Consider the following 14,804-nt stretch of genomic DNA (forward strand, 5'->3'; position numbering starts at 1 on the left):
GTACTGTTCTATTCTATATTCTATCAATGAGCCCGTTTTCTTTGTCCTTAAACCAATTTGATCACGTATTGCCACATTTCCTCTCATATCTTAATTTTGTGAACAAAGCAGCACCTTATTGAACTCCTTTGATAAACCATATGCACTACTTTGACACCATACTACGGTCTGAAATTTTGCCTGCACGTCAGGTGTGCAGAGTTGGGAGAGTTCCCAGTTCCGTAAACCCAACCTTTAAAAATGGCTGCCCAAGCTTCCAATTTTCAGTCCGGGGGTGGGTGGACTAGATTAGATGTCTAGACCATCATCCCAGGGGTGAGACTCCAGAATTAGTGAGCACCTTTATAGTAACAACAAAGGGGAGTCTTGTCAGTTCACATGGAGGCATTTATTCAGCTTTACAGAGGAACACACATAGGGCCCGGATACACATCACTGGGTCCTTACTCCTTTTTGTCGGCGACTGATGAACCATCAATTGAACGTGAGACGAGTTGCTGTACAAAAGTAGGCTTTAATAAGCTAGATGTTAGCCCTGCGGTCGACTACAGTAAATGGCCGACCGCCGGGCGTGCTGGGTATTTATACCTCGCCCTGGAGGCGGGGTTAACTCAGCCTCTCGACCAATCGGGGAGCCGTCACATGACTGGTCTCAACCAATCGGTCGAGAGGCACATGACCGACCAGGGCCAATGGTAAGCCGGTGTTCTGCACCAATGGCAGGCAGCTATGTTAATCATACCACCACAGCGACTACAGGGGTCGACCTATTATAGAAATGCTGGTTAATTCCCGGTCCAATCAGGACAAGGGAACAATCAACCCCAGCTCGTTGAACCTCACGCATATCACATGCAGATTAAACCCCACCCCAAACATCGAAAAACAATTGAAAGGCATCCCCAGAGGAGAGGTCCAATATGAAAAATGAAGGACAAAACCGGAGCGAGAACCGCAACGGGCAAGCAATAGCAAAATGATACAAGCTGTTTTGGAACGCAGGAATCACCACCAGGGGGAAGAGGGGGAGCAGGACAGACTGGCACATGCCTCTCCGAACATTGGTCTGGCCCAGCACTGCACTGGGCACTCAAAGGGCAAAGGCCCTCACAACCAAGCTGGGGACAGTCCGCATCTTGCGATCTGACCCATTGACCCAAGGTCTTACCAGCACAGAGTAACTTCCAGCCACAGAGGGACTGGGTTGGGTTGTGGGGTGGACAGACAACACCCAGCTCCGCATACCGCACACGCCTAACACCAGCGTCAGCTTACAAAAGGGGAGGGATTTACGTGCCCACCGAAAATGCTCAGGGAGTGGCCACCCCAAAACCTTGCACTGTATTAATGTAGTTTAAGCATACCATAAATAAAACAGAGCCCCACGCAGAACAACACAAGACCAGCATTCGCACCCTGAACACCCAGTCAATTCAAAGTAAACGGAGTCAGTCACACGCATATCAACTCAACAGGCTCAAAACTTTTAGCTGTGCAGCACCAGTCAGCACCTATGTAGAACATTGCTGTCATAAAGTCCGCTTTCCCAGTGATCACAGAACAGGCCATCAATACCAAATAGGCACTCACGATGAGACTCCCCGGTGGACCGACTGCTGCAGCAAGACAACAGTGCAATAGGACAGCAGATGGAGACAAACAAAAATGTCATTCGACCTCCACCAGAAGTCAACTCCGATGATGCCACTTCCGGCACTGCCAGATACATCGGACGCCGGAACATACACTGCAAACGTTCTCCGCAAGCCGGCATCAGAAACCTTAGCCCGGTGCTCCCCTTTAATCTCAACACAGGGTCCGGAAAGCATCACGACAACAAAGTCAGTCTGTACCTCAGTCCACACAGTCATAGAAAAACATTTTCAGGGAGGTGGCCCCCTCGTCGCCAATATAGTAACGACAAGGGGAGTCTGGCGAGTTCACAGCGAGACGTTTATTCAGCTTTACAGAGGAACACACACGGAACATACACAGGGCCCGGTTACACATTACCGGGTCTTTACTCCTTTCTGTCGGCTACTAAAGAGGCCGACCTATTACACAAATGCTGGTTAATTCCCGGTCCAATCAGGACAAGGGAACAATCATCCCCAGCTGGATGAACCTCATGCATGTCACATGCAGATTATTAGAACGTTGGCGTGCAGTGGTAATGGTCATGGTCATGCTGTCACTTCGCTGAGTGCTGTGGTATGCTGGTATGATGTCACATACCAGCATAACCATGTTTTGGTTAACAAACATGCTGAGTTGGGGTCCTTATGGCAGCATGGGTGCAATCAATAACACCCTCACATGAGGGAAGCCTGCTAATCTCGCTGAGCCTGAGATGTCAAACATATAGAGAAATTAATTTTATTCAACCCACATGAAGAAACATGGCATAAGTTACTGCCTCAATGCAGCTGTGTAACGCTTACTGGGATACACCAGACAGGTATATAAGAATGGTTAAAGTCTTCTGATGAGCCATGGAAAGAACCTAAGGCCTGGTAGTTGAGAGTAATGGGGTCAATGGATTGTGGCTTGAGTTGCTATTGGACCATGTGAAATATGTCTATCACCACATCACAGTCTCCTTCAGCACTGGGTCTCCACAATATTAAGGTCCTAGGTCTGCACGCCCTTCCCACCAGGTAGTACTTGACTTGTTTCACCTCTCTTCCTCCTCCATCCTGATGTGCAGGCAGCAGCCATCTCCTCTAGACCTCACTCTGGCCTCCGGCTGCTCACAGTAACTGGTTTCAATGGCCTCTATGCAAGGGTGAAGCCCATCTTTTACATTCCTTCATGCAAAGCACAATGCACCCTTCCCTAGCACAAAACTCTTCCTGGTGCCTGGGTGCGCGTCAGTGGGGACAAAAGCAATTGGCCTGCAAGACCAACAGTCCCTACCCTCCAAAGGAAGACAGTTTGAATTAGTTTTGTGCCAATTCTGCGAGAGTGAAGACAAGTTTAAAGCCAATACCACAGGGGAACTTTACCTCTCCACAAGGGTACCCAGGGTTATCCAACCAAATGCACAATATTCAGACCTCTTTTTCCAAGTTTACTCTGCACACTTCTAAGTTTCACACTCCTGAGGTACCAAAATCCAATTTCGATGAAAGTGGCTGATGATGTAAAATGTCAGCTGCCTCCTTGAACCGTGCATGCGCAAAACGCAAAACACTCCCTTTCCTGGGAAAATGGGAAGTACGCGTTCGGGTGCAGGACTTAGAATTTTTGGGGACTTGCGCCATTTTTGCCATGACAGTCATGAAGAAAACCCTGGCCTATAAATTGGAAATTGGAAGTTAATAGCCCTTTCATGTTGGTTATTTAATGTTAAATCCTGTTTAATAATTTCCTTTTGAAAGTGAACAGAAACGGATTTCCTGCTTTTTCTCATAATCTAGCTTTCACTATCTCTGCCCATGGTTATAACTCAACTGAATGGCTCAGTTCTCCTCCCATCCCCTCGTTCCTGCCCGAAATAACCCAATAATAGAAAATGTTGCGAGCATGGTAATGCATTTTGGCTTAAATGTCAAGAGGGGAGTCGGCATCTGGTCAGTAGGAAACAAAATTGATTCCTACATTCAGAGAGAGGCTGCTAAATGTGACAACTTCCAACGATAAATAAAAATCTCAGGTAGTTTTTCAACTGAAGTAAGAATTTTGACAAACGATACTGATCAGGTTGCGCATCTGGGTCCATACCTTGCTCACAGTTCTTGCCTCCAAAGCCCAGGGGACACTCACAACTGAAGGTCTCCCACCTGTTCACACAAGTCCCTCCATTCTCGCATGTATTTGAATCACAGAAATTCCACTTTGCAGAGCACCCTACAGAAGGAAAAAAATGACGTACATCTCATTTTTCAGACACATGTATTGCAAAACATAGGGTGCAATTTATCCAACTCATTGCGCCGGGAGTAACGGGGTAAATCGCAGGAGAGCCCCAAATCGGGCTTGACGCTGGGACGATCATGAGTCACCGGTACCTGCTACGCCTGGGGTGATCTGGATCATGCCCTGATTGCTACATATCCCGACGCCTCATTTACGCGGTGCAAATTCACGCTGTACCCAGGAGTCCATGGCTACACCTGTGAGGCCCCCAACTGGGCTCTGAGGTCGAGGCCTGGGGTGGGGTCGTGTCCATGAAAGAGAGGGGTATGCAGAAAGGTTGTGGGGGGGGGGGGGGGGGTGAAGAGGGTGGTCCTGAAAGCGGGCAGTCCTAAAAGGGAGGGGTGTAGAGATCAGTGCAACCTTTCAAAATGGCACCCTGATCTGTGAGGAGCCGGTCCTGCTGGTGAGTTACTCCCCAGTGCTGGAAAAATTTAAAAGCGTGGCCTTGACCTGGGTGAAACTCCCCAAGGCCCAAAGAAACTGCTAAGTGCCGTTGAATAGCAGTCTCCATCTTAATATTGCCGCCATCACGAAACACCCTGCCAAACCGGCCCAAAACCGCACTTTGAAATTTTTCCGATGAATCATGCCCATGGTGTTGTCCACTCCTTAATTTCAGAAATGAGAACTAAGCTGGTTCTTCAGGGACAGGACAAATGATAATCCCTTTCATTCCAAAAATGAAAGGAGGTAGTTTCAACTTCCCCAGATAATTGATATTATTAAAACCACTAAAATAACTGGACTTCTCTTAACACTTACCTGCTGTAACTAATACATTCCCATTTTACTTTATTACAAAATGTTACTACTTCTGTCTTTAAATATACTTTCTTACATCTGTTAAGTTGTCCCTGTCCCTTCCTCCCAGGGAAGGAACCCTGATCCTGGGCTCTGCCAATATAATTGCGAGATTGCCCACACAGTGATCCCCCCCCCCCCTTCCATTTTCTTCTCCGACGTTGCCTCATCCCTCATGGCAAATTCAGTAGAAGGGTCAGTGAATTGAGAACGCCAATGTGTTACACGTTATTGGTTTCGCTAACTTACCTGATACTGTGCCATTATTTGCTATGAAATCAGCCATATCAATTTGTTGGTCATCTATAAATAGGTTTTTCATGCATCCCATAAATTCATGATTCTGAAGAGGAAAGTCTTCCGGCAGGTTTGGAACTCCGCCGAGAAGCAAAGGGCCTGTCAAATCCAGGGACCTAGGAAACGGATCCAGAGAAGGCAGCATTTATTTATTTAGATACCAAGATCTTTCATGCATAGATTGTTTTTTATTACTCCTATATGAACACATATGGACAAAGACATACATGCATAACAGAGCGTGGGTAATGATGAGCAAACTTCTGATGGGAGGATTGGTTAGTGCTCAGGAATTTCTTCAGACATAAATCTGATTGTTTGAATTACAGGCCAGTTATGTCTTCACTTTAACACAAGAGCTCCTTCAACATTGGAAGCAAGTGGCAAACATAAAACAGCATTGCTATACCATAAACATGCATTACAGTAGAATATTGATTAATGGCTACAATGGCTTGTGCATGTTGAGACCCCAAAATTTGTTCTGGCATTACATACAAGCTGCATAAATAAAAATAAAGCAAAATTGTCTGATTTTATGCATGATTTTATGCATGAGAGAGATGAAATGCAATTAACAAAGGAAACATTATACACACTTGACATACATGCAGTTTTATCGACTGAAAATTGCAGTGGATAATTAGACTTGATGTGCAGTGACCCCTGTTGGAAAGCGTGAATATGTGGCTGTGAGTGAGCGGGTTTGGCAGTTATTCTCTCCAATCAAATTGCCCAATGACAGTCACAACCCCCACACACACACTTGACTGATGCAGAAGCTTAACCAGTAGTGTGCCTCACCTTTGGAAAGGGCAGAAGAGAACGGGACAAAATTAAGAAATCAAATATTTATAGAACTCGCGCAAGTACTCTCCTTTTCATTGATTTCTTTACGGCGGTGTCATTAAGAGAAGAAAATATAGTTGGTGCGGCCTCCAAGCGAGCATAGCCAAAACAAACACATACTCCAAATACCTGAGATACATGTGGGTGGGTAATTTAGTAGAACATGCTGAGGTTAAACATAAAGCTAATTAAATAGTGATTGAAATGCAGTATTGTGTGGAACGAAATTATGAATGATGTAATGGCTCTGAAGCAGTGTGGTTGGATGATATATTACTAGAATTTTGCTTTGTGGTGAAGGTAGAAATAGAGAAATTAATTAATAGTCATATTTACTGATGATTTCATCTAGGAGATGTCAAAATACATGTAGCCATGCAATCGACAAGTTCCACATTGTAGTACAATACTGGATATTCTGCAGAATCAATTTAAGGGTAATCTGGAGCACAATGGTAATGTTTAGCTATGAAGACGCAAGCCTGGATTTTGAAATGAAATGAAATGAAAGTCGCTTATTGTCACAAGTAGGCTCCAAATGAAGTTTCTGTGAAAAGCCCCTAGTCGCCACAATCCATTCAAAGATGTTTTACATAAATGCTGATGGTCGTTATCATTGCTATCAAAAGAATATAAGTTGTAAATGTCAAGCTTCGGGTCTTTTTCATCTTTATTTCTTCCTCTCAGTGCTAATTCGATCTTCTGATCTTCCAGTCAGTCAAGCGTGGGTGGCACAGTGGCATAGTAGTTAGCACTGTTACCTCACAGCGCTAGGGCCTTGGGTGACTGTGTGGAGTTTGCACGTTCTCCCCGTATCTGCGTGGCTTCCCTCCAGGTAATCCAGTTTCCTCTCACTGTCCAAAGGTGTGCAGGTTTAGTGGATTGGCCGTGCTAAATTGCCACTTGGTGTCCAAAGATGTGTAGATTAGGTGGGGTTATGGGGATACGGTGGGGGATTGGTCATAGGTAGGGTGCTCTTTCAGAGGATGAGTGCAAACTGAGTGGGCCAAATGGATTATATGGAACTCGACAGTGCGCAGTGGGTTTATTCTCTGCATGTTTCTGTGCCTCTGGCCTTCTGTGAATCCCCTTTCTTTGTCTCACCATTAATAGTTATGACCTTAGCCACTTAAAATCCACTTGCTTCATCTCTCCACCTTTCCAGCTCTCCCTCCTCCTTTAATATCCTTTAAAACCCATTTCTTTAATCAAGCATTTGCTCACCCCTACTTTGAATCTGTGTTTGAGTTCCTTCCACCGCTGGAAAGTCCTTTGGGATATTTGTCTCTGTTAAAGGTGCTATAGAATTGTAAGTGGCTGTTGCTTTTGATGAAAGCTGGAATTTACAGTTCACTGTACTCATTGAGACACTGGGTTAGAAAAAGTAACTTTTTATAAGAATAGTCTTTGGGCGAGCTCTTCTGCTGTTCATGTCCGGATGATCCCTCCGACGGCGCACGCCCACCTTGGGTATCCTGGCGGAGTGGGGTGGATTCAATGGGAAATCCCATTGACGGCACGGTGGTGGGACCAGGAGACCCCGTCGCTAGCCAACAGCGGGCCGCAAACGCCCCCGGGAAACATGCCAGGGGGGCGCCAGAGACCCAGCCCATATTCTGAGATAACAAAGGGAAGAATTTTCAATTGTTAATTTCATTTATTTAAAAAATGAACTTACTTTTTTGACCCGGACTGGGTTCCTTGAGCTGAACAGGAATAATTCCCAATGGAGCTGCCAAAGCGCAGTGCAACAGAAGTGTCACAGTCATCAACGGTAACCACAGCAACCTTTTGCTCCGAAGGTCCTTGAGGAACACCTGACTTCCCAACAACTGGCTGTGGAGAAAAGAAACAAATATATTTTGCCATATATTTTGTGCACCATGCTTAATGCAGAAATTGGTGGGAAAAACGTATGATGAAGAAGAGATGTCATGTGAATTGTAAATTGTCACAGGTTGCTGGCCAATTGATATTTCTCTGCCATCAGTTTTGTCAAATTATATCCATTGCCTGAAGAAGCCATGCAAACTGGCAAAATCCGGCCCACAGAGATTTGAAATGCAGAAAAATGCCCTGTAATTTAGTGCACAAATTGATGGAGCTCATATCATTTAATAGCTACTTCAACATAATTTAAAAACAAGTTAGCCAAATAAAATTTTGTTTTACAAAGTATATTTGGGTGGATCCCTGAAGCAACTTCCTGCGTCACAAGCAGATTTTGCCATGACTGAAATGTTTTCCCACAGTGCAGCCCATCAACCGCATGCTGTTAATTAATGAAAATTCATTAAAAGAATAATTCTCTTCTCAAACATCGATCTAAGACACCAGCTTCACTTTATTGGACAGGAAGGATGTTCTTCCTATGGAGGGAGTGCAGAGAGGGTTCACTGGACTGATTACTGGGGAGGCAGGTCTGATGTATGAGGAGGAATTGAGTCGGTTAGGATTATATTTGCTGGAGTTCAGAAGAATGAGGGGAGAATCTCATAGAAACCTATGAAGTTCCAACAGGACTAGACAGGGTAGATGCAGGAAGGATGTTTTCAATGGCAGGGGTGTCCAGAAGCAGTCTGAGGATGTGGCGTAGATCATTTAGGACTGAGATGAGAAGAAATTTCTTCACTCAGACAGTGTTTGGTATGTGGAATTCAATGCCACAAAAAGCAGTTGAGGCCTAAACATTGTCAGTGGAATTCTCCATTAGCGAGATCCTCCAGTCCGCCGACAGTGCACCCACGCCCGCAGGTTTTCAAATAGTGTAGGGTGGTCACAAAGGGAAACCCCATTGGCCGGCTATGGGAATGGAGAATCCCGCTGCTGGTGGGGGCACACCACGCCGGAAAACAAGGCTGGGGGACCAGAGAATCCTGCCCAGTATGTTTTCAAGAAGCAATTATATATGGCACTTAGGACAAAGGGGATTAAAGGATATGGCAGCCACAATCATAATGAATGGTGCAGCAGGCTCGAGGGGCTGAATGGCCTCCTCCTGCTCCTATTTTCTATGTTTCTATGACTCTGAATCTGGCTCATGACTGTCCAAAGAAGCAGATGCTTTAAAATCTCAAGTGAATCACGTTTGATCTCAACTGAGTCCATGCATTTGCGAGACCACAAGAGAAAACTACTTCTGCACAGAAAACCAACAGCTGTCAGAAAATTGAAGAGTTTTGGGGTTTTATCATGCATCTTAACTTGTCCCCACTGATTAATTTGTAACAGAAGATTAGAAAATGTGTTGGATAATATGTGCAGGATGTCATTTATGCAAACAAACAATAATTGATCCTGCTAAAATTATAGGGAAGAAGTTGTTTAAAAAACACAAACCATTAAAAATCTATGTGACCATGGCAGACATCAGTCCATACTCCACGGTGGGTTGATGTGAACCTCACAGCTATGGAAAAAAAAGCGAGTATAACCTTTCTGTAACCTGGATCTTGCCCAGCAAGGACTCTCACTAGATTCAATAGCCTCGTCCCAACACCAAGTGATGCACGATGAGGCCGCAGATTCATGCCCTCTTTTTCTTTCTCTGCAGATGCCGCCAGACCCGCTGGGTTTATCTAGAATGTTCTGTGTGTATCTTATATTGTGTTTCTGTGAATGGTGACTGGATGTGCACAGTGTTGCATTAGGCTGGGGCTAATAAATCCCTACTTCACGACAAGTTGATATAAACCTCACAGCTGTGAGAGAAAAAGCGAGTTTAATACACCAACAACAACAATTGATATTAACATGGTGCCTTTAAGATAGTAAAACTTTATCAAAGGATTTCACAGGAGTGTTGACACTGTTTCACAAATGTTGACACTGAGGTACACAAGGAGATATTAGAACAGGCAACCAAAAGTTTGATCGAAGAAGGAGGTATTAAGGACCATGTTAAAAAGAGGAGAAAGAAGTAGAGACAAAGGTTCAGGGCAGGTAATCTAGAGCTTAGTTTTGAGGCAGCTAAAGGCGCAACCATCCTGAAAATAGAGGCAAAAAATTAACAACGTGCGGGATGTCAGAACCGGTACAGTGTGAAGGTGTCGAAGGGTTGGAGTGCTGGAGGAGGTAATAGCAACAGACAGGGACAAGACCATGGAAGGATTTGGAAATAAGCATAAGAATTTTAAGCTTGAATGGGGCACAATTCCCATTTGTCCAAACAACCATGGATCTCACACCTGGTTACACGAGCAGGTATGAGACATTTGTGGAATTTACATTGCGTTGGAATTTCACCAAGTAAGAAACAAAAATTGCCCTGTTCAAAACCACTTTAGATTTTACCTCTTGCCATCCCATGTACTTTAACAACTGAAATTACGTCGATCAATAATTCATGCCTAAAATATCATGTTACCTTTCCCAATATATTTACTGAATAGAATAAAAAATAATTTTGTTGCATGACATGCTCCAGGGAGTGATAAATGTCTGGAAACCGGACTTCTAACTGAGTGAGGGAATGAGTGCCACTTCAAAATGTTGGTGGTCAATCTGATTAATGGCAGTAGAAACAGTTGCCAAAGTCTAACAAATGACAAAGAGTCATCCAGACTCGAAACATTAGCTCCCTTCTCTCTCCGCAGGTGCTGTTAGGACTGCCGAGATTGTCCAGTATGTTGTGTTTTTGTCCCAAATGCGAAGTCCAGGTACATGCAAGCGAAGGGCTGGGGTTCTCAAGGTGGGAGGATAGGTGGGGCCTGGGAGGAGCGGAGAGAGGTGTTGGGGATCTTGATGGGAAGGCCTGGGTTGGGGTGGAAGTGCGAAGGGGTTTGAAAAGACTTTGGGTGGGAGTTGCACCCAAAGGGAAAAGGAGCCCTTGAGGGGGGCAACCTTCATCCCCCCCCCCCCCCCCCCCCCCAGCAACCAACTCTCCAACCAAGGCTCAAGCAGTGTAACCTGTCGGGCTTCCACCATGCCCTTGAACTCCTGGTCCTGCTGCTAGCCTCAAAATTGAGAATGGGCGGGAAGCAGCCATTAAGTTGCTGGCTCCAATTGGGCACTTAAAGGGTTTGAATTAGGGCTAGAGTCAGTAGGCCGTCCTCTGTCTTACCCGCCCCAAGTAAAATTGCAGACATGTTGGGGGTGGGCAGGAAGGCCATCCAGAAATTCTATACCCCTCCAACTTGCAGGTGGGCGAACCAAAATCTCTGGTCTAGGTCATTATTTTGAAATTAACCTTGATTAATTCATGACAACATAATAATAATCATTATTGTCACAAGTAGGCTTATATTAATGTCATAATATATACCAATATATCATGGTGCAGACACACACAGGGATCAATCAACATGTACAAACACCGCACCCAATCACCAGTTAGAACACACACACTATAAAGGCAGAGGGCACCACGGTTCCCGCTCATTCTGGGTGCTGCCTCTGAGTGTAACAGGAACTTATTCAGCCCAGCACGGACTCACACCACGTGCTGAGAGAATCAACTGGTTCGGACAAGGCTTGGGTCTCAAGTTCAAGTTAGCATTATTTAGACCCACAGTCATCGTGTGTTAGTTAGTTAGAAGTAGTTAATAAAATTGAGTTGAACTTTCATCTGTGTTGGAAGTGTCTGTTCATCTCTCAAGCCTACACAAGCCAACACATCATGATACCAGGAGTTGAGGAATGCTCGCACTTCTGAGACATACCCTTCACTGATCTGCCTTCCACCAATCTCCAGCCTTCCGACAGCCATCCGATAGAATGGACTCCGTTCGCCCACCGCCGCCTCTCCGCATTGCAGTGAACCTGGGCTCCAACTGGAAACTTTCAAACATCGCTTCCAGCTGTACCTCGAAGCCAGGGACTTGGAAGCTGACTCGGATGCACGTAAGATTGTTCTCTTCCTCTTCATAGCCGGTGACCATGTTCTGCACATGTTCTGCATACAACTCGCTCACCTTCGATGAGGGGGAGGACAAATCGAAGTTCAAGTCCATAATTCTGAAGTTCAACAGCCACTGCGCGGTCGAGGTCAACGAGAGCTTCAAGAGATACATGTTCCAGCAGCGAATTCAGGGTAAGGCCGAGCCTTTCCAGTCCTTCAGTACCCACCTCCGCGTCCTTGCGCAGTCCTGCAACTACGGGTCCACCTCCGACTCCATGCTCCGTGACCCCTGCGCCAGCAGCTACTAAAAGTAAAGCAGCTCACTCTCTCCACGGCCATTGAGACCTGTGTGCTTCATGAGCATGCCTCCACGCGTTACTCATGCATCCAGGCTGCTGAAACGACGCAGCTAGCCCCCTACGAGGCAGAACGGGTCCAGATGATAAAATCTCTTCAGGCTCTGGACCTGAATGATGGCGGCCATTTCGCGCGTTTTTCCTGTGCCCACCGCAGCGAGCGCGCTAAAGTCACGGACCGCTTTGCGCAGGTGCGCACTACGGTGGACCGCCCCGCGCATGCGCGGTGGTGCGACAAACGTCCCGACGCTCCGGCGTGCGGCAACTGCGGTTCCGCCCACTTAAAGCGGCAATGTCCCGCGAAGTCCCAATGCTGCCTGCAGTGTGGCAAATGAGGCCACTACACTGCAATGTGCAGATCTTCCATGCCTGTTACTTTTCGAAGGTCCACCCAGCCCCACAGAGACGTCAGGGCTATCCAGCCTGCCATCAATGAACCTACTCTACACCTTGATTCCGACTATGCCTGCAATGACCCACAGGTCCCGTTCCAAATCGGCGTCAATACTACCAACAGGATGTCTCCCAACCGTGGCACTGAACCTGTCCACGTCCACAGCGTCAGCCAGGATGATAAGTGGTGTGCCACCCTTACGGTCAACCGGTCCCCTGTCAGGGTCCGCCTGGACACTGGCGCTTCTGCCAATCTCATCGCGTCATCTGATTTCCACAAGCTCTGCATACAGCCTGCTGTCCTGCCATCTGCCTGCAAATTGCTGGACTACAATGGCAATGCCATCGCCGCCAGCGGCTCCTGCTGCCTTGAGGTGACACATCGTGCTCACACAGTCATTCTCCCGTTCGAGATTGTTGCTGCCTCAAAAGCCTCCTTGCTTGGTGTGCAGGCATGCAAGCTGCTCCACCTAGTGCAGAGAGTACACTCTCTCTCTTCAAGCGATGTGTCTGCATCCTCTGGCACAGACTTCAGGGCGCAGCTCGACTCCATCATCCAACAATACCATGATGTTTTGGAAGGTGTGGGCACTCTCCCTTACACGTACAAAATCTTACTCAAGCCCAACACCATGCCTGTCGTTCACACACCTCGCAGAGTCCCAGCGCCCCTCAAGGACGCCTCAAGCAACAGCTCCAGGACCAAGGAGTCATCTCTAGGGTCACGGCACCCACAGACTGGGTAAACTCCATGGTGTGTGTCAAGAAGCCGTCCGGCGAGCTACGGATCTGTATTGATCCTAAAGATTTAAATCAGAATATCATGCGGGAGCACGACCCGATTCCGAAACGGAAGGAACTCACGTCCGAGATGGCCCACGCCAAACTATTCTCAAAACTGGATGCCTCGAAGGGCTTCTGGCAGATCCAACTAGATGAGTCAAGCAGGAAGCTGTGTACATTCAACACACCCATTGGCAGGTTCTGCTACAACCGGATGCCATTCGGCATCATCTCTGCGTCCGAAGTTTTCCACCGGATCATGGAGCAGATGATGGAGGAGATCGATGGCGTCCGGGTATATGTCGACGATATTATCGTCTGGTCAACCAGAGTTCGTCGCCCACCTCAGAGACTGAACTTATGAACTCTGCACGCATGTGGACTTTTTGAAATGTTCTTTTTCCCATATTCTTTGTTGTTGCATTCGTTATCCAGTGATTTGTAAATAGATTTGTTCGTTGTTCCAGTTCATGGTAGTCATCTGCAACAGGCAACTTCCTCTGTAAATAGTTTTGTTCCCTGTATATAGCCTTGTACATATGTCTTCGCACCTCACACGTAGCTAGGTACATTCTCCACACACCCACACTATTTATTAGCACATGCCTAGATCAAATTTTTTTATAAAAGGGGGATGTCATAATATATACCAATATATCATGGTGCAGACACACACTGATGGACACACACAGGGACCAATCAACATGTACAAACACCGCAGCCAATCACCAGTTAGAATACACACTATAAAGGCAGAGGGAGCCACGGTTCCCGCTCATTCTGGGTGCTGCCTCTGAGTGTAACAGGAACTTATTCAGCCCAGCACGGACTCACAACACGCGCTGAGATAATCAACTGGTTCGAACAAGGCTTAGGTCTCTAGTTCAAGTTAGCATTATTAAGACCTACAGTCATCGTGTGTTACTTAGTTAGAAGTAGTTAATAAAATTGAGTTGAACCTTCATCTGTGTTGGAAGTGTCTGTTCATCTCTCAAGCCTACACAAGCCAACACATCAATTAACACTGCAATGACATTACTGTGAAAAGCCCCTAGTCGCCACACTCAGTCGCCAGTTCGGGCAGACAGAGGGAGAATTCAGAATGTCCAATTCACCTAACAGCTAGTCTTTCAGGACTTGTGGGAGGAAACCTGGGAAAACCCACGCAGACACGGCGAGAATGTGAAGACTCCACACAGGTAGTGATCCAAGCCGGGAATCGAACCTGGGACCCTGGCGCTGTAAAGCAACAGTGCTACTCACTGTGAACAAAGAACAAAGTCAAAGTACAGCATAGGAACAGGCCCTTCGGCCTTCCAAGCCTCGCCGAACATGCTGCCCGACTAAACTACAATCTTCTACACTTCCGGGGTCCGTATCCCTCTATTCCCATCCTATTCATGTATTTGTCAAGATGCCTCTTAAACATCACTATCGTCCCTGCTCTCACCACCTCCTCTGGCAGTGAGTTCCAGGCACCCACTACCCTCGGTGTAAAAAACTTGCCTCGTACATCGCCTCTAAACCTTGCCCCTCATACCTTAAACATATGCCTCCTATTAATTGAC

At 46.4% G+C, this 14,804-nt stretch overlaps 1 protein-coding gene across 4 annotated transcripts in view; it reads right to left on the reverse strand.

Moving 5' to 3' along the window:
* Nucleotides 1-14,804, reverse strand: part of celsr2 (cadherin, EGF LAG seven-pass G-type receptor 2) — a 363,231-nt gene that overhangs the window by 101,480 nt on the left and 246,947 nt on the right. For all 4 annotated transcript variants that reach the window (XM_038819553.1, XM_038819551.1, XM_038819549.1 and 1 more), the window contains exons 6-8: nt 7,544-7,701; nt 4,969-5,132; nt 3,724-3,849 (exon numbers count right to left, since the gene is read on the reverse strand). In XM_038819553.1, the coding sequence (XP_038675481.1) occupies nt 3,724-3,849; nt 4,969-5,132; nt 7,544-7,701 (448 nt within the window). The remainder of the gene's footprint in view (nt 1-3,723; nt 3,850-4,968; nt 5,133-7,543; nt 7,702-14,804) is intronic.

The sequence above is a fragment of the Scyliorhinus canicula genome, chromosome 15 (genome assembly GCF_902713615.1).
Source record: "Scyliorhinus canicula chromosome 15, sScyCan1.1, whole genome shotgun sequence".
Taxonomy (NCBI): Eukaryota; Metazoa; Chordata; class Chondrichthyes; order Carcharhiniformes; family Scyliorhinidae; genus Scyliorhinus; species Scyliorhinus canicula.